This window comes from Hemitrygon akajei, chromosome 10, assembly GCF_048418815.1.
Source record: "Hemitrygon akajei chromosome 10, sHemAka1.3, whole genome shotgun sequence".
Classification (NCBI taxonomy): Eukaryota; Metazoa; Chordata; class Chondrichthyes; order Myliobatiformes; family Dasyatidae; genus Hemitrygon; species Hemitrygon akajei.
The window spans coordinates 31275879-31296118 of record NC_133133.1 but is presented as its reverse complement, the minus strand read 5'-3'; the positions used below and the strand labels follow the sequence as shown (position 1 = coordinate 31296118).

General features: G+C 37.5%; 1 protein-coding gene across 1 annotated transcript in view; it reads left to right on the top strand.

Moving 5' to 3' along the window:
* The first annotated feature begins 6794 nt into the window (after positions 1 to 6794).
* Positions 6795 to 20240, top strand: part of chic1 (cysteine-rich hydrophobic domain 1) — a 45591-nt gene continuing 32145 nt past the window's right edge. Inside the window, exons 1-2 of the mRNA XM_073058012.1 lie at positions 6795 to 6970; positions 17195 to 17249. Coding sequence (XP_072914113.1) covers positions 6849 to 6970; positions 17195 to 17249 — 177 coding nt within the window. The 5' untranslated portion in view covers positions 6795 to 6848. The remainder of the gene's footprint in view (positions 6971 to 17194; positions 17250 to 20240) is intronic.

Genomic DNA, 20240 nt, shown 5'->3' with positions numbered 1-20240 from the left:
GAAACATTTCACTGCATGTTTCGATCTACATGTTGAAGTGACAAATAACAATCATTGTTACCTTTGTCAACACCTTGGATCATCAGAAACCAGAAACTTAACTGGATCAGTCATCTATTGGTGGGCTGGCTGCAAGAGCAGGTTAGAGGCTGGGTATCCTGTGAGGAGTGACACAGTTGATGTTGTCTTGCAGCGCAGACATCAAGCCAGAGTAAATGCAATCATTATCTGTACACTACAGCATGGTCACTGAGGGTTGAGTGACTGTTTTTTGAGTGTTCATCATAGGCTTATCAATTTCTCATAAATTACAAAGATTAGCTGCACTTCCGTGGGAACTTCATTGGAGGTGAAATGCAGTATTAGAGCAAAAACCGAAGTTTATTTAACACTTGTCTTCAGTGAGACTGTGCCACTCACCTGGTGGTTAGGATTTTGGCTTGCATTAATAAGGAACACATGCAATGCGAATGAAATTCTGTGGCAGTCAAATTCACTTTCCCTCCTGGCTAATGAAAGTAATAATTTTTGATATTTATTCCTGGGTTCTCACAAGATGAAGATGATGCTCACCATACTTCTAATTGGACAAAATCCACACTGCGAGATGGGGTTGTAGAGGAGGATCCTGGCAATGAGCTTCCTTGTGCAATACAGCAGGAAAACCTCTCTGCAATTACCACAGTTAGTTCTGTTTCCTTCCTCAAAGCTGAGAACGATGTTAATAGTGAAAGAGGAGAGTTATCTGTTATCTGTTAATAGTGAAAGAGGAGAGTTATCTGTTAATAGTGAAAGAGGAGAGGATTGGGGGGAGGGGGAGAGGGAGAGGGAGAGGGGGAGAGGCAGAGGGGGAGAGGGAGAGAGATCCCTTCCAGGATCAGTGTAATAATTTATACGCAGTGCTTTTATATGTGACAATTCATGTGTAAGGGATTAAATTAATATTTCTCATCTGTATTTATCATGGAGAAGAACATAGAGGCCAGTGAATCAGGGAAATAAACAGTACTATCCTGAATCATCTCAATAGCATGATGTGCAGCATTATTAAGGATATTATTCTCTGAAAGTGTTGATACAAGTAAGACAGAATGGATAAGAACATGAATGAATTGATATAGGAGTTTAGACATCATATTACAGTTGTTGGTTAGACTGAACGTAAGAGCATTGTGTGTAGCTCTAGACATTGAAATAGGAAGGACACAAGGGTGAGGGAAGAATTCACAGGTGTGTTACCTAGACTGGAGGGCTTGAGTTACAAGGTGTGACTAGATAAGATGGAACTGTTTTCCCTAGAGAAAAGAGGCTCATGAGTGCCCTTGTAAAATTCTGAGGGATACAGATGGTGTAGATGGTCAGTCTTTTCTCCCGGATAGGGGAGTCTAAAACTAGAGGGAATTGCTTTAAGGTGAGAGAGAAAAGATATAAAGGGGATATGAGGAACAAGTTTTCTCCACACAGAGGGAGGTGCATAAGCTTTCAGAGGAGGTGGTAGAGGTAGGAGCAATGACAGTGCTTGAAAGAGATTTGGACTGGTACATTGCTAGGAAATGTTTAGAGGACAGAAACTGTTGATCAATCTAATTGCATATGAATTCACATTTTTCTGCTATTTTTCTTACTGTCATATATTATGAGATATCTCTATAATTGCTGAGCAACCACTGTTTTTAGATTAACCCAATCAATTTCAGTAAACAGACCTTCCATACATTTCCTTCCTGACTCAGATCTTAAATTGGATATCTGGTAATATCTTTCTTCTTGGTTGCTGCTGTATCTTGCATTTCATTTTCTGAATTCTTGAGAATAAACCTAGTCTTTAGATGCAGTTCTTACTTTTTATTTACATCACTTACCTAATTAGATCATAAATCCAAAAAAACCCCCACCAAAAACTCTACCTGCGATCAAGGACGTACCTACAGAAGGGTGCCAGAAAAAGGCCAGTACCATCATGAAGGAGCCACACACCCCACTCATGGACTGTTTGTCCCACTCTCATTAGGGGGGTGACATCCACGCCAGGACCACCAGACTCAAAACCAGTTACTTTCCCCAAGCAGTAAGGTTGATCAACACCTCCACCCACTAACACGCCTCCACACCACCCCCCCCCCCCACCACTATTACTTTATTATTTCCTGTCAGAGACACCTTATGTACAGACAATTAATCCATGTACATAGACTTCCTTATGCATTTATATGTTTTTATTATTGTGTTTTTATTGTATAGTTTTTTTGGGTACTGCATTGGATCCAGAGTATCAATTATTTCATTCTCCTTTAAACTTGTTTACTGGAAATGACATTAAACCATCTTGAATATTGAAAGATTACATTCCAATGACTTGTTAATTAACCTTGAGCTTTTTTTTTATTCTGATTTGCCATTCTGCTGCTTCAGCTTTTTTTTTTCTGGCCTAAATTTATTGAAAAGAGAAAATGCAGCTCACTCACGTCCACTTACTAATCACCCCACACGGTCTTGTGTCAATTTTAGACAATAGACAGTAGGTGCGGGAGTAGGCCATTTGACCCTTCTAGCCAGCACTGCCATTCACTGTGATCATGGCTGATCATACACAATCAGTACCCCGTTCCTGCCCTCTCCCCATATCCCTTGACTCCGCTATCTATAAGAGCTCTATCTATCTAATTTTGCATTACCCTATTTAATTTACTCTTTTTCTCTCCCCCAACTAAATCTGCAAACTCAATACCTTCCATCCCACAAAACAGACTTTGCTAACTTGGCTTCAATGAAAAAATTTCTTGTGTGATTTGAGCTTAAAAAGAAAAAGGAAGCGAGGCAATTATCTAGCAGTGTAGTGCACTTTTGAGACTGCTTGAACCTGGAGTACTGCATAGTTCTGGTCTTCATATTTAAGGAAAGATATACTTCTATTGGAAGCTGTGCAATGAAAGTTCACTTGATTGATCCATAATAAAGGAGTAGATGCATGTAGAGATGCTGAACAGATTGTCTATAGTCTAAAGGAGTAGAATAGCCTTGCCCTTCTGCTTCTTATATTTTTAAAGAGCTTTATAGTCAAAGAAGTACTTTTGAAGTGCATTTACAACTGTAACTTTACATGATGCAACTGCTGCACCTTAAGCATCCATTTTCCACACCATCAACCTTTTCACCCACACCCCGAGATAATTTTCCATTGCTATCATCCTTCTTGACATTTTAATCCTCTCCTGTATATGTCCACCTTTCTCCTTAAGCTCTCTGCATTCCTCTCCTCTCACACCTTTATTGTTTAGCCCCCTCACCACACCTCTTTCCCTGTAACTCATCTCATTTTCTTCTCCCCACCATTGTCAAGCTCTTTGCCTCCCTCATCATTTTAGTTTTGTCCTCTAGTTCATACATTCTTTCCACCCTAACGTCTCCCTTTAACCCATTTTGCCTATTATCCCTCCCAAATCTCAGACGACCAGCCAACATTATTTTATCTTTGTAGTTCTTTTGCAATGAGGAATGTACAAACCAGAGTTCAAAAGGCAAGTTAATAAACATCACCTGCTCACCTCCATTGAGACTGAGACATTTTCTTTAGAGATACCAAAGACAAGAAACTGCCACACAATATTGAAAAGTTTTATTTCATCAAGGTTGTGAGTCTTACTTCAGCGGTGGGCAAGTTGTTGGAGAAAATCCTGAGAGGGAAGATTTATGAGCATTTGGAGTGATATAATCTGATTAGGGAGAGTCAGCATGGCTTTGTCAAGGGCAGTTCGTGCCTTACGAGCCTGATTGAATTCTTTGAGGATATTACAAAATACATTGATGAAGGTAGAGCAAGCATATAGTGTATATGGATTTCAGTAAGACATTTGATAAGGATCCCCATGCAAGGCTCATTCAGAAAGTAAGGAGCCATGGGATCCAAGAAAACCTTAGTTTGTGGATCCAGAATTGGCATGCCCACAGAAGGCAAAGGGTGTGTAAACGGTTCGTATTCTGCATGGAGGTCAGTGACCGGTTCTGTTCTGGGACCCCTCCTCTTTGTAATTTTTACAAATGACCTGGATGAAGAAGTAGAAGGGTGGGTTAGTAAGTTTGCTGATGACACAAAGGTTGGGGGTGTTGTGGATACTCTGGAGGGTTGTCAGAGGCTACAGCAAGACATTGATAGGATGCAGAACTGGTTCATTTGGTTGGTCAAATGTAAGGACAGAAGATAGTATTAATGGTATGAGTCTTGGCAGTGTAGAGGATCAGGAAAGATCTTGGGGTCTATATATATAGAATACTCAAAGCTGCTGCGCAGGTTGGCAGTGTTGTTAAGAAGGCATATGGTGTGTCGGCATGCATCAGACGTGGGATTGAGTTCAAGAGCCATGAGTTAATATTACAGGTATACAAAACCTTGGTCATACCCGACTTGGTCACCACACTACAGGAAGGCCATGGATACTATAGAGAGTGCAGAGGAGATTTACAAGGATGCTGCCTGGTTTGAAGAGCATGCCTTATGAGAATAGGTTGAGTGAACTTGGCCTTTTATCCTTGGAGGATGAGAGGTGACCTAATAGAGATGCATAACATGATGAGAGGCATTGATCGTGTGGATCGCCAGAGGCTTTTTCCCAGGGTTGAAGTGGCTAACACGAGGGGGGCATAGTTTTAAGGTGCTTGGAAATAAGCACCAAGGGGGTGGTCATGGGTAAGATTTTTTTTTAAAGAGAGTGGTGGGTGCGTGGAATGCACTGCTGGTGACGGTGGTGAAGGCGGATACAAGAGGGTCTTCTAAGAGACTCTTAGATAGGTACATGGAGCTTAGAAAAATAGAGGGCTATGCAGTATGGCAATTCTAGGCAGTTTCTAGCGTAGGCTACATGGTCGGTACATATTGTGACAAAGGGCCTGTAATGTGCTGTAGGTTTCTATATTCTATCACAGGAAATGGAATGAAAAATACTGAATTAAATTTTAACAATAAATCTTTTAGTTTCATTTTCTAGGAGTCAGTAACACTTATTCAGCGCACCCTTCCCTTGCTCAGTTCTTTTTCATTCAATGAAATTTGCCGTCTTGCAGTGTAACTATGTACATATAATCTTAACCACAGGTTAAAGTCCTCTAATTCATCAGCCTATCACGAACAATTGCAGTGTGTGCACGTTTAAAATGCATGCACCTCCATCCCATCATCAGCCCACGTGATCTCCTGAAAAAGACTCAGTACAACACAACATGGGGGTTCTTTACCAATTTACCCAGGTAGTCAGCACTAGTTCGGGAAATATTTCTAGCCCTTTATTCCCTTCACTCTGTAAATGGCAATACCACTCCAGAAAGAGATGAAGCTATCAATTTAAGGAATTTAGTAAGCTATCACAACACAAACCCACCTGACATCTAAAAAGGAAACAGTCTTACGTTAAATATCTGTAAATTCTGTCATATATACAAATTGCCAATAGAAGCTGCTCATATTTTTATTTCTTCTTTTCATAAACTTCAAAAGTCAAAGACTCCATGCTTGATTCCAGGTTCCATTCTGTTCTCACTACGATGGAGGTGGTAGAGAGTTTCAAGTTCCTAGGTGTAAATATCACCAACAATTTGTCCCAGACCAACCATGAGGATTCTTTGGCTAAGAGTGCAAACTGACTCCTTTACTTCCTTAGAATGCTAAGGTAATTTGTCATATACCCAATTACTCTTACCAATTTTTATAGAGGTACCACAGAAAGCAGCCTATTCATATGTACCACAGCATGGAAAGGCACCTGCTCTGTCCAAGACAACAAAGTTGTGAACACAGCCCTGTCCACCATGCAAACCAACTTTCCATCTATACTCCCGGCAACCTTGGAAAAACGGATAACATTATCAAGGTTCCCCTCTGCCCCAGAGATTTTCTCTCCTCTCCTGTCACACAGAAGATACAAAAGCATGAGAGCACATATCACCAGGCTCAAGGACTGCAGCTATTACAGTTTTTTAATCAGACTATTGAACATCCTTTCTCATATGCTAAAAAATTAATTCTTAATCCCATAATTTATTGCATTGTACTTTCTCTGCAACAGTATATTTTTATTTACTTTTCACTCTCTCTATGTAAATATGCATGTCATGATCTGTCAGAATGCCATGCAAAAGAAAAGCTTTTCACTGTGTATCCTGGTACATGTATAAATCAAAATCATGTCTCCTAATCCAGCTTGCAACATACTCAAAAAGTGGAAATTCCCATCAATATATTCCTGAGGGCCATTTCTGATTAATTGTTGATTAATTAATTCTGATTAATTAATTAATTAATCATTGTTCTTTCGTTATTGACTCAATGGCATAGTCTGCAGTTATAAAATGTTGAAGGAATTCAGCAGGTCAAACAGTTGTCAAGTTAAATTTGACCCCTTCTGCAAACATACGTTATGCTTTCAGTCTTCCCAGTCTGCCGGATGCCGCAGACATTTCTCCCTTCCGGATTCAGATCACCTTTGGCTCCCGTGTTCACAGGCATCTTCTGTCCGTGGGATTACCTGAACACCTGAACTCCTCTTTGAAAAAGGCTACAAGGCTGAACTTTCACAGCAATGTATTAACCCAGGAGAATTAATTAAGCACCTCAACTTCCCTCTGCGCTCTGCAAAATTGCCATTTAAGTATAACGTCAACAACGGGAGTCGACAGTTCCCCTCTCCATTCGGCGCTAGCGCCCCTCCCCCCCGGGCTGCTAACTGCGCAACGTGATCGTCAAACAGCGCCGTCTATGACGTCACCGAGGCGCGCTCACGCACACGGCCCGCCCCCTCCCCCAACCCCCGCACGCGCCCGGCGTAGACGCGGGGACGGCTCGTGCCCCTCAGTCCGACATGGCCGACTTCGATACCATTTACGAGCTGGACGAGGAGGACGAGCGTGTGGTGATGGACGAGCACTTGATCCGATACACGCCGGATCCTGTCGTGGTGCGAGGGGCAGGCCACATCACAGTGTAAGTTGGCGTGATGCAGGGGGTATGGTGGAGACCACCACCACCATCCGGTAGAAGTCGGGCTGGGAGCCGGCCTTTGCTGACAGTGAGCCGGCCCCGCTGTAACCAGGCAAGGGACGCGCAAACGCTTCCACGGACAGCCACAGCACTGCAGTGGCTTCGGGCTCCTCTTGTAATTTGCAGATCGCTTCCCGTTTAATCTCGAATTTACAGTATTTTTAAATTCCTCGCGACTGTTAACCACTTTCAGCTATTACCACTTTTATAATGACATTACAATTTATTGTAAAACCATCTGATTTCCCCCCCGAGCAGTTGTCACATCATTTCGCAAGAGCTGGGCATTCTGTCACCAGTCGGAAACTGCTTCGTGAAATTTATGTAACCTGAACGTTTTGGCTGCTGGTCTACTCAAGCAAATAGCATTTAATTTTGATCACGCGCTGACGTTTCAGTGAGTGTCCCATTTTAAACCCAAATTATTGTGATCTGTTGGTCCGAAGGTTTAAAGCCCTGCGTTTGTGTTGATTCCTTGATATTTATTCGTGATTCCATTGATTTAATCGGCGATGCAGTGTTACCCTGTTTTGCAATGCTTTGATCATCGGCTTTGAATAAATGCACCTCCCTTTTTGTTTGAAGTAGAAGTATACAGGTTATACCTACATGGTTGTGGTTTTGCCCTTCCAGTTGCCTTTTGTACAAAGATTAGGAAGAATCCTGAAGAAAATGTTTGAATCAATACCTTTTCAGGTGTTTCTTGATATTGAACTAATCCATCTCACTTAACAAATCTGAATATTGGTGATATGGCTTAACATGGTAAAACTGTTGTTTGTCTAAAAAGATGGTCAACAGTAAATCTGATTTGTAAATGCAGGAGGGCGATACTGCGGGGAGGGCAATGCACTTTGCTGTCTCAGCACCTTTGTGTTGTTAAAAGCAGGGTATTATATTGAGATTTGACACCTGATACAAATCTAGTAATTCGAGGAATATGAGAACTCCGAGAAATTAACTTTCCAATGAATAGAATAGGCTGCTATTATGGAATTGCTGAAGGAAAAAATATGCTTGTACACAGTTATTTCATGACCTTGGGATGTCACAGTCAATTAAATATTTTAAGTGTAGATGTAGTTGTTGTAGTGTAAGTGCCACAGCAGCCAACTGGAGAAGAGCAAGCTCACCCAAATAGAAATGTTAAAAATTGACTTGGCAATCTGCTTTATTTGATATAGCAGAAATAAGTATTAGTTAGGACACTAGGAGTAACTTGCCTCAATTCTCCAAAATAATGTCATTTTATCTTTTGTGTCCAGTAATGGAGGTGGAGGTGTGTTGGGAATGTTTTTATTGTCTCATGAGAAGCTGTCCACTTCAAATACCTTTTTTTAAAATAAGGAAATTAAATAAGGTGTAATATTGGTCACCTGATTTTTTTCAGTTATTTTGCACCATGTGTTCAAACTATGGTTTGTGTGTATGCTATATGCAATTCAGTGATTATGATGTTTTAAGAGAATATCACGTTGTTTGACAGTACATCTTTTTGACCATTAGTATTTTCTCCAACTACTTGGAGATTCTTCAAAGTGAAAAATTGTTAAAGCTTTTCCTGAGTATGGGTAAATCAAATTGTTGTAAATGAACACTTGTCATTAGATTGGAGTGAATATATATGTGTATACAATGTGGTACAGTATTGAAAACACATACTATTGTTTGAGCCATAAAGGTCCACTGTTCTTCAAGTCTGCTTGCTGTCTTGGCTACTGGTGACAATGTTGTTGGTGAAGGTTCTGCATTAGACTTTGGCATCCTTGCACATAGGGGGAAAATGGTTCAGCAAGGAGCTTTGGTAAATTGCTACCTCATGCTTTGAACATCTTTTGAGATTTATTCACATAGTGCTGGGATGTGAACTTTTTAAATGGACGAGTGGAGTGAATGTGAAGCTGGTTATGCAGTATTGTAAATAGAAGGGAATGATTTCATGGGAGATGAGAATTTTTTTTCAGAAAGCTGGGAATTGGTGGCAAGGCCAGCATTCATTGTCTGCCTCCAATGCTCTTATAAAGATGATGTAGAGCCATTTTTAAAAATTGCTGTAGTTCTTATGGGGCAGTTGTGCAGGGTTTAGACCAGCAAAGCAGGATGGTGATTTATTTCCAAGTCATGATGGTGTGTGGCCTGGCAGGGAAACTGCAGGTGGTGGTATTTGCATACACCTATTGCCTTTGTTCTTTTTGGTGGTGGAAGCTACAGGTTTGGAAGGTACTGTCAATGTGGTCTGAGTAAGTACCAACAGGTGCAGCTTAAAGGAGGATATCTGTAATATGTAAAGTCAGAGTTAACTTGTGAAGTCAGAATTCAATGCAAGACTGTTTTATTTGGAAAGGGAAAAAAATGAAAATAGTCTATTTGTGATTCTAGTCAATCAATAAAATTGATTTCAGGATTCCAAAGTTATTCAGGATATTGCATGAGTGATTCATGATTCATTGTGTTGGGGAAACTTCCAAAGGCATGTTGTGACTTGATAATGGTAATTGACATCTGGGAAATAGAAATAATGACATCCATGGGATTTGATTAATGCAGTGAGCCATTATATTTTAGACCATATTGCCAGAATGGCAAATGGAAGCAAATTCAGTATTAATTTTCTAAAGAAAATTGAATATATTCTGCATATAAAAATGTAGATTTGGGGAAATGGAAAGAAGTGAGTTCCTACCTATGTAAGATGTATGGCCTCCAGTGCTGTGATTGTTGTTCTGTAAACCTGACTACCTTCATCCTCTCCTACTTCCAGCACGTTAAGTAAATGCACACAGACATCAAAACAATGTTCTAACTATGCTTGTGAATATGTACAAAAAGGTTGAATCACAAAAATGGGCTTAGTACTAGGCCCAACAATGTTGAATCACCACTTCCCTCCTTATGAGTAATTACTTCCATTGGGAATAAATTTGTTTTATGAGCAATTATATCAAGATACTGAAATTATTACGGCAGGTTTTTGAGAACATGACTTTAATATGTTTGTTGAAAGTAAAAAAAAAGAGATTGGGTTCTTATTCTTTTTGTGAAATGTTGGAGAAGTGAATCCTTTCTCAAACAGTAGATGAAACAGCAAAGGGAAGGTAATAAAATATCAGACTGTGATATAGGACTTTAAGAAGAGAGCAAGGAAGTTAGTAGGGAGAACTAAACAGTCTTCAGATTAATATAAAACATACAGGAATATATTGGAGTGGAAAAATCAAGTGTTGTATTGTTTAAGGAGGAACAGAGAAATGAATACAAAATAAAATGCTGTATTGATTTTTCTGTTATACCAAAACAAAGTGGACGTGATTATTAAATTCCTCTTTACTTTCACTACATTTACAGAAGAAAATCCTAAATGTAATAATCCAAATAGAATTAAGTAATTTTGAAATTAATTCATTACAAATTCCCAACAGATAGAAATAGATTAATCAAATAAATTTCTGTAGGCAAATGATATTTATTTTCATGTAATAAGGGAGGTGGGGGTATTAAATTTGTTGTTTCTAATAAGTGTATTTATTAATCAATGGAAATTGAGATATTAGAAATGGTAATGAGAATGAGAATTATTCTGTCTTCTTCCTTTAGGTTAATTAGTTGAAACTTGAAGATCACTGTAGAATCAGCACCTGCATTTAATCTGGGCAATGAGCAGCCTACTTGACTCCTTGATGTATTGCACTCCTCACAGCGATGGAACATTTTGTTTTTGCTTGTCCCTTGGCTGTCAAATGCATTTAGTAAAGTTTTCTTTAAACTTGAAAGTAGTGGATATTTAGTGAAAATCAGCATTATGTTGGGAATTGTTGGGCTAAGTTTTCTGTCGGTAGTGTTAGAGGAGCCCCACTGGCTTAATATTTATTAACATGGATTCAGAAATTTGACACAAACACAAAGGGACATTAGCACACCTAATAAAGAAAAATACAAAGTGTGAAAGCGGATAGAATAATGTTACATCAAGTTTGATATGAGGGAAAAATATATTGGCATGACTACATTAGTATTGAAATAAAGACATTCTAAATTTTACAAATGTATTATGTTAATTATCCTCAATTCTTGTCAAGCACTATTTGGCAGAGCTATTTGATATACTGAATATCTGAACAAAACATAGAACTTATGAAAGCATGTCAAACAGAAGGGCAAATCATTAGTCATTATGCATTGCTGTTGTTTATTTTTGAGTTAAAACATAATTGATAAATTCCAGGATTGGTATTGACTGTTTTTAGATATGAGTGCCTTCTGTTCCTTTCAATTAAAGTTTGTGTCAAGTTGCTATTTGGAAAGATGAAAGTTGCCTTGCTGTAGTGATTCAGGAGAGTTTATTGTAGATACAGCAGATGTATTGCTATACAATAGACTAAATATCAATATATTTATATTGGATTCTGGTGTATTGAAACATGCAACATATATCTCAGAATAATAATCCATGTTCAAACTTCAGATTTTGACCAAATGCTATTGTAATCATTCTAGAAAACAGATGGTAGAATTTGTATTGTACTAATCCATCTCCCTGTAAGCAGGTTTTTGAGATATGCTGCTTCCACAATTGTATCAATTTTGCTCTTCAGTGATAGACAGCATCCCATTGTAACTCATTTCGAAGTTCAGAATGATTATTGAAGTCCATATATGTCACCATATACAACCCTAAGATTCATTTTCTTGTGGGTATACTCAATAAATCCATAATAAGACAATAATCATAATAGAATCAATGAAAGTCTGCACCAACTTGGGCGTTCAACCAGAGCTTTGTTGTCTCCTTCCTTTTATTCCCTCAGGATTTTAAGGATGGCAACTTTTAGCTCATCACAGCAGTATTCAATTCTTTCATAATAATATGAAAGATAGATTTCAGTGATGTGACTATAGATGTGGAGGGAGATTTAATTCTGAAACTATTGACTGTACATCAAATCCCTAATTATAGCAATATTGTACAGATGTCCCCTGCTTTATGAATGTTCGCTTTACACCACTTTGCTTTTACAAAAGACCTACATTAGTAACCTGTTTTCGCATTACAAAGAGGATTTTCGCTTTTATGAAAATTTTTCCCATATAAATTAATGGTTCTTCGCTTTGCGCCATTTTGGCTTAAGAAAGGTTTCATAGGAACGCTCTACCTTTGTAAAGAGGAGGGACATACGTAATTATTAATCTACTATCGGGGCGTCAAATAAATTGGCCTTTTACTGTTTTATACTTTTAAGTTTGCTGGATGAAGTTTTAAAATTTTATTTTTCATAGAATGGTGAGACCTTTTAAATTGAGAAGAAAAATTTACTTTGAATTTATTTTATGGGAACATTGCATACTTTCAAATGTTAAATTTCCACCCCCCCCCCCACTCATTTCATGTTCTTAATGTTTGTGTTAAAGATAAAAAGAATTACCTGATTTGAAAATTTTCTGATCATACATGGTACTTTTGAAAGTAACACTACCTAAAGAAACAACAAAAATCCAATTTGAAAGATAATCTTTCAATTTCAGGGCTAAGTTTTAACACTTTGGTGCACCCTTCACTTTGCTGCTGCCATTTAAAAGAACTCTGGAAATATAATATTAAGAGCAATTGAACAAGGCCAGACACTGGTTTTATAGCTTGTTGCTGAAATGTATGTTGGCACATGTAAGGAGTTTGCACAGTTACCATTCTTACCTGTAAGTAAAAGGAAAAGGAGTCTCCCTGTGACAGGTGTATGTAAAAGAAGTTAGTAGTTTGGAATGTGGTTCCTGGTTATCAGATTTGCTGCTAATGTGATTTTTAACAACCTCATCAAATCAGGAAAAGTGAGTGTAACAGGTCTACCTATATCCTAGTGCATCTTTTACTCCAGTCCTTCCCATCTGCTCCAGCACATCACACTTTACATTCAATGTTATTTTCTAGTTACCCTCATTCACTAAAATCTATGCGTTTCTTCAAGCTCATCTGTCAAGCAATTACTATGACTGAAACTCATCTAGATGTTACCATCAGCATTAGTTTTATATTCAGGCATATGACAACAGGAAGACAAGATAGCCCTGGGACGATGCAGTGAACCAGAGGTAGCTGCATACCCATTTCTTAACAGCTGCAAAAAGTGGAAATAACTGCACGATATAATGCACAACTTCTGAGAGCTTCACAGCTATTTGGTGTCAGAATTCTATCTAAAAGAGTCATAATGCACTACAGCACAAAAATACTTAAGTCACTCTAGTCCAAACCAAACCATTAATCTGCCTATCCGATTGATCTGCACCCAGACCATAGCCACCCCCCCAGTACCCCTCCTATACATTTACCTAACCAAATTTTTCTTAAATATTGAAATCGAACCCATTACCACCACTTGTACTTGCTCATTCTCACCACTAATTGAGTGATGAAGTTACCCCTGATATTCCCCTTAAACGATTCACCTTTCACCTTTAACCCACACTCTAGTTGTCTCACCCAAACTCAGTGAAAAAATTCTGCTTGAATTTACCCTATCTATACCCCTGATAATTTTGTATACCCCTATCAAATCTTCCCTCAATCTTCTGTGTTCTAGGGAATGAAGTCCTAACCTATTCATCCTTTCCCTATAATGCTGGCAACATCCTTGTAAATTTTCTCTGCACTCTTTCAATCTCTACTCATATACCGATGTATAAAGGCCAATGTGCTATAAGCTTTCTTTAGGACCCCACTACCTGTGATGCTACTTTCAGTGAATTATGGATCTGTATTCCCAGATCCCTCTGTTTTGTCATACTTCTCGGTTTCTTACTACTCTGCAAACTCCATAAGATTGATTAGGTGCAACCTACCATGCAAAAAGCCATGTTGACTATCCATAATAAGTCCTTGTCTATCCAAATACTTATATATAAGGTCCCTTAGAATACCTTACAATAATTTTCCCACTTGTTGTCAGACTCAACAGCCTAGTTTCCTGGCTTATTCTTAGAACCTTTCTTAAACAACAGAACAACACCAGCTGTCATCCATTCCTTCAGGACCTCACCTGTGGATAAGGATGCCCTAAGTATCTCTGCTAGGGCCTATACAACTTCTGTACTATCCCACAGGGTCCGAGGGAATACCTGATAATGTGCTGGGGATTTATCCATCTTAATTTGCCTTAAGACAAGAAACACCTCCTCCTCTTTAATCTGTATAGGGCCCATAACCTCGCTGCTGCTTTGCCTTACTTCTATAGACTCTATGTCCATCTCCCAAATACATACAGATGCAAGATATCCATTTAGAATCTCCCCATCACTTTTGGCTCCACAGATAGATTACCAGAGGATCAGTTTTGTCCCTTGGTATCATTTTGCTTTTAATATTATCTGTAGAAGCCCTTAGGATTCTCCTTCACCTTGACTGCTAAAGCAACCCCTGATTTCCTTCTTAAGTGTTCTCTTGCATATCTTGTACTCCTCAAGTATTTCATTTGTTTCTACCTGCCTTTACCTGCTATGCACCACCTTTATTTTCAGAACCAAGGCCTCGCTATCTCTCAAAAACTAAGGGCCCCTGAACCTGTTATCCTTGCTCTTTATTCTGACAGAAAAAAGTAAATTCTATTCTCTCAAAATTTCACTTCTGAAGGCCTCCCTTTTACCAAGTACACTTTTGCCAGAAAATAACCTGTTCAAATCCACACTTGCCATATCTTTTCTGATACCATCAAAATTAGCCGTTCTTCAGTTTAGAATTTCAACTTTAGAACCAGACCTATCGTTTTCTGTAATTATCTTGAAAATAATTCATTATGATCACTAGACGCATCTTACCACATTGCATTTAACAATTGGAGTAAGCAATAAAGGGAAACATAACCATGTATTGGTATAATCAGGTATTGATAAACATTATCTTGGTCTAATTTAAGTGTTTCGCCCTGACAGGACATTTATGCATTATGTAGAATGAGAGCAATACCTTGGAGAAGGACATTCACTGGAAATGCATTTCAGAGAATTATTACCAACTATATTCCAGCTTGGATGGTCCAAATTGGGCCTTGTTTCCAAAAAGAGAATGTTGTGTTTACATCTGGTAATATACACATCACACATGATTGTGTGTAGATGTGGAGTTGGGGGAAAGCAGTGTAAGAATCTCGGCTCAGCTGGACACTTTGGTGGGCATCCATGTACAGGGGTAGCAAAATGAACTTTGTACCAGAACCTAAATCATTTTAGAAGGGTTGGAAGAGGTGGTCTTGAGCATGAGTAAATTTGTTGTAGGCATTTGCTATGATGGAAGAATTTGTGTCATCACTGCAAATGATGGTCTGTCCAGTTAAGTTTTTCTAGTAGTTCAGGACAGTGAAATGTAGATGAGATTAGAGACAAGTGTATTAAAGCTACATGTGAGAAGTGGCTTGTTTTAGCTGACATTATTTGGGGTGGGGTATCCTGGTTACTTTACACCCAGCAGGATAGCTATTATTGGCTGCTCATTGACAACAAACATGCACAAATTTTAGCCCGCGTTATTCTGAGAATTAATTTAATTCTACTTCAATAAAAATCTATTGCAAGGTTTTTAACTTACTGACAAGCTTAAAATGTAGAAATCAATTAACTTTTAGGATTGGTGATATTTTCAGTGAAATAGTTTTATCTTATGTTGACAAATTATGGTCATATTACTCCCCTCATCCCACTCTTTCATGTATTTCTGATCTAATCCATAGTTTGGATTGTATGATTGTAGACAAAGATTAAAGTTTAGCTTTATTTGTCGCGTTTACATCAGAACATTGAAATATGCAGTGAAATGCATCATTTGCATCAAAAACCAACACAGTTCAAAAAAGTACTGTAGGCAGTCCACAAATGTTGCCGTATTTCCAGTGCCAACATAGCTTGCTCCCCCCCCAACCTAACCCGTACATTTTTGGAATGTGGTAAAACACCAGAGCATCTGGAGGAAACCCACACGGTTGAGGAGAAATGTATAAACTCCTTACAGACAACAGCAGGAATTGAACCCTAATTGGTGATCCCTGACAATTAAAGCTTTGCACTAACTGCTATGCTCCCGTGCCACCCACAATATTTAAACCATTCAATACTTTCTGTAATTGAATGTAATGTTTAAATTGTTCTTTGCCATAAACAGACCTTTATAAATGTTTATGTGCACTTCATTCTAAGATAAAAAAGAATTTTAAGGTGACAGGAATTGTTTCCTTCTCTTCTTGATTTTTGTATATAGTGGTAATCTTCCTGCTATATCAAACTATTTCATAAGCTTTATTTGCCTACATTTAAAATCATGATGTTTTTCATACAATTAATCAAAATTACATCTGCATATTTGTTGAATTAGTAGTAAATCAGGAATCCCAATGGGAATGGTTTCTGCTCATTTTGGAAAATGTCCTAAGTAGAAATGTTGGTTTGAAACATGTTTTTTTATTATATTGCAACACACATAAGATGCTGGAGGAACTCAGCAGGCCAAGCAGCTTCTATGGAAAATTGTAAACAGTGACATTTTGGGCCAAGACTCTTCATCGGGACATCCAACATTTTGTGTGTGTTGCAATGGGTTTCCAGTATATACAGATTTTCTTGTGTTTGTGGTTTTTATAATAGTTTTGCTCTTTTTTTTACATACTAATTGGTTCTTTAGTGTTATATCATCTTGCTTTAGAACCAGCATTACAATTTGGATATACTGCTCTGATCAGAGGTAGAATTGAGGTGGTGTTTTGAAAAGTATACATAAATAGACTACAATTTAAAATTTGAGAGTTATGGAAAGTCTTTTCATTCTCATATTTACGATTGAAAGTTGATGTTTGTTTAAAAAGACAGAAGTGACTCCCCCCCCCCCCCCGCCCCCCCGAAAGTCTGTAATGTACATGTATCAACTCTGAAGTGGGAAAAGCACTTAAAACTTTGAAACTGATTTTATACTTTATTTCATTCCCAATTGGTACCATATCATTGACTCATCCTCGATGATATTTTCTTCATTGATTCAAATAAATCTGTTCTTATTTGAGATTAGAGAGACATTACATGAAGTTATTTTGCAGGTTGAAATTAACACTCTGTCTCTATCCTGTGTACAATATCTATTTACTGTGAAATACAATTCTCTTTGAGTGGAACTTAAACAGTTTTATTTGTCTTTTTTAGGTTTGGCCTCAGCAACAAATTTGATCCAGAATTTCCTTCAGTTCTCACAGGGAAGGTGAGTTTTATTTAAAGAACTGGCAATTTTCCTCTGTTAGTATCTTAATTTCTTTCTCTCCTTTCCTATACAGCATGTATTGCTGTCCAAAATTTATTCAGAGAACCGGAAACTAAACTGATTCATACTAATTAAGCAGAAATTTTCCTGATGTACTTAGCTCCTTCTACTGAACTAACAAAAGGAGATGTTTTGCATACCCCTTGGTCGCAATTAACTGGGTCGTATAGACCAGGTTCCATGTTTGGTCCTTGATCCATGCAGATCAATTATTTCTGAGTTTATAAATTTGGCCTATAATTTTGCTTTTGTAGCTGTGGATCATGAAGGATAATATCGAACCTGCTTTCTGTGTAGTCTTTGTGGCTAAAATGAATTCTAATGTTTTAATTATTGTCCTTTTTAAAATTGACAAACAATTTGAGCATTTGGCTCGAAGGCTCAGTAATATATGAGAATCCACTGACATACCAGTTATTAGGAGTTACTTGTATTTTAGTTTCTTGTTTCTCTTTGATAGCAACAATTAACTATTAAGCGAGTAATCCTAAATTTGTAAGTAACTTTATAATAGAATTTTAGTAGACACCAATTAATCTGAATTTACCTTGATTATCATAATGTTCAAATTCACATAATGGTAACAAAACAGGGTTAAGAAAGAACATTTACTGTGGGTTTTCATTGTATAGAAAGTTTCAGATTATCAACACTAGAATTTATTATTTAAGACATAGTCTAATGTTTGGTGAATTTAGGAAAATGTCGGTCTTTATTCAGTAACTACCTTGACAAAAATAATTCATTCTTTTGCTTGTATTTGTATTCTGCAATTTCCAGTTTCAAAATCATCATTATGGGTGTGATACAGTTACATCAATCTATGATTCATACTGCTAACTTGCATAACAAATGAAAATGCCAAACTACTGTAATTCTGTTCACTGTGACCCATTGGTAAAATATTTTCTTCTGAGTCAGAAGGTTGTAATTCAGATCCAGAGATTTGAATGCATAAATCCCAAATCAAAACTAGACTACTCAGCTGCATTGTCTGAGGTGCCATCTTTAAAGTGGGGTATCTACTGATTTGCCACATAGTGAATATCTATTAATTTAATTTCAGGATTAATTAGGGGTTAGTGCAACAATTTTTCATAGAGAATCAAAATGGCCACAAAAATAATTGAAAGTTTCCAAAGTCTTCAGTATTTGTTACTAGTAGTTTTGTAGGACTGCATTGTTTTTTGTGACTAATCCACATCAAAGCATTTAAAGATCTTTGTTTTCATTCTTCAAAGTAACCCTCCTTAATTCTCCAAAAATTGCTTATCTTTATTCCATTCATTCAAATTATATTTAATGATTAAACATAATTCAAATGTTAATTTGATAATTAATGAGTTAAATTTGGCTGAGGATTTTTGTGTGTTTTCCCAAAATACCACCCACATCTTTTCCTTTCCCAAAGCATTGAATGCTGGTTAGATTACAGTTCCTCAAACTGCCTCAGATCTCCCAAAGAGTTTGTCTGTCTTTGATGAATATTTCCAGCAGTGATCAGTTCAATCTTTGAAAGAAATTGAGATTGAACAAATGCCACATAAAAATAGGTATCAAAGTGAGTAGCTTTTTGTGGCTTAAATGCTCACAGTATTAATCTACCCTGGTAGAAAAATGTGGTTAGATGACCATGAAGAGCAGCTGGGGAGGTGGGGTGAGTTAGGTGGGTTGGGGAAGAGAATCAGTGCAGAAATTCAGCATAATAATTACACTGTAGGTTTTTGAGTAATTATCTGTATTTACACAAATGTTTTTTTTTTAACTATAGATTGTAACTTAAACTATCATGAGTATAATCCTGAGCTTTCCTTTCAATGATTTGCTTAGAACTTATGATCATAATTTTGTTCTTGACCAGTACTTTCTCTTTGCTTTCTCCCATTACATTAGAACTGAAGTGTAGATTAATACTATGTATGTTGTAATGTACAACTACCAATTCACTAGATGACTAGACACTAATACTTACTGGGGGGAAAAAGAGCCTTCCCACTCTAAATCTGCAACAAAGCAGGGGCTTTTTGAGAGGTGGTTGTGCATTGCAGAGAAGTGCAAGCAATAAACCAAGTTGCATTGTGACTGTACCTGACAGTTGATAGATTACAGGGTTTATTATGATTGAAGAGGTATGGTTAGCCTGCTGGGCTTTGCCAGTCTTTTCACTATTTGTGAAGTGTTTTTTGCATCCTGTCGTAAAATGTTACAACCATGTTTTATTAGCAGGTCTAATATAGAGGTAGGAGGAAGTATGGCTCATTTGAAGTGTGGGAATCATGCTTCCTGAGCAGTAGCTAATAGTTACTTGCATTTTTTGCAGCAAAATACACAGCTCATTGTTTCTAATAAATACATTGTTATTTGCTAATAATTCAAAGGTGCTTTTTGACCTTTGATTATATTTGCAAATGTGTAATATTTGAACATTTCTATTAAGGTGTCTTGTACAAGTTATAAGGAGTATTTAGTTCATTTCTATTAAAGAGAGTCATAACCTGCTTTTTATAACGGCTGGATTGATATTAAATAAGTTTCAAAACTATGTATGCCCATTGCATTTGAGGCTCAACTGCTGAAACAGTGAGTCCAATTTTAATGCACCACAGTTAATGGCACTCAACATGGAATCAATTTTCGATGTTCAAAAAGTTAGAGGATATCTGTAATGGGAAAACAGAGCACTTCTGCCTTGGTGAGTTTAAACTAAATTAATGAGCACTTGTTTTTCCCCCTGCACCTGTTTCTTTACTTACACCTACCCCCTTTTAAAGGATAATGCAAGACTTAGCATGCTGTTTAGAATATTTTTGCTCATCTTCAGTTATTTAGGTGATCACTTGTTTTGGTGTTTAAAATTGTAAGGAGTAGTAATATGGAAAAAACATTTTGTAAGCTATATTGTTAGTGTCCATTTAAAAATATTCACATTAC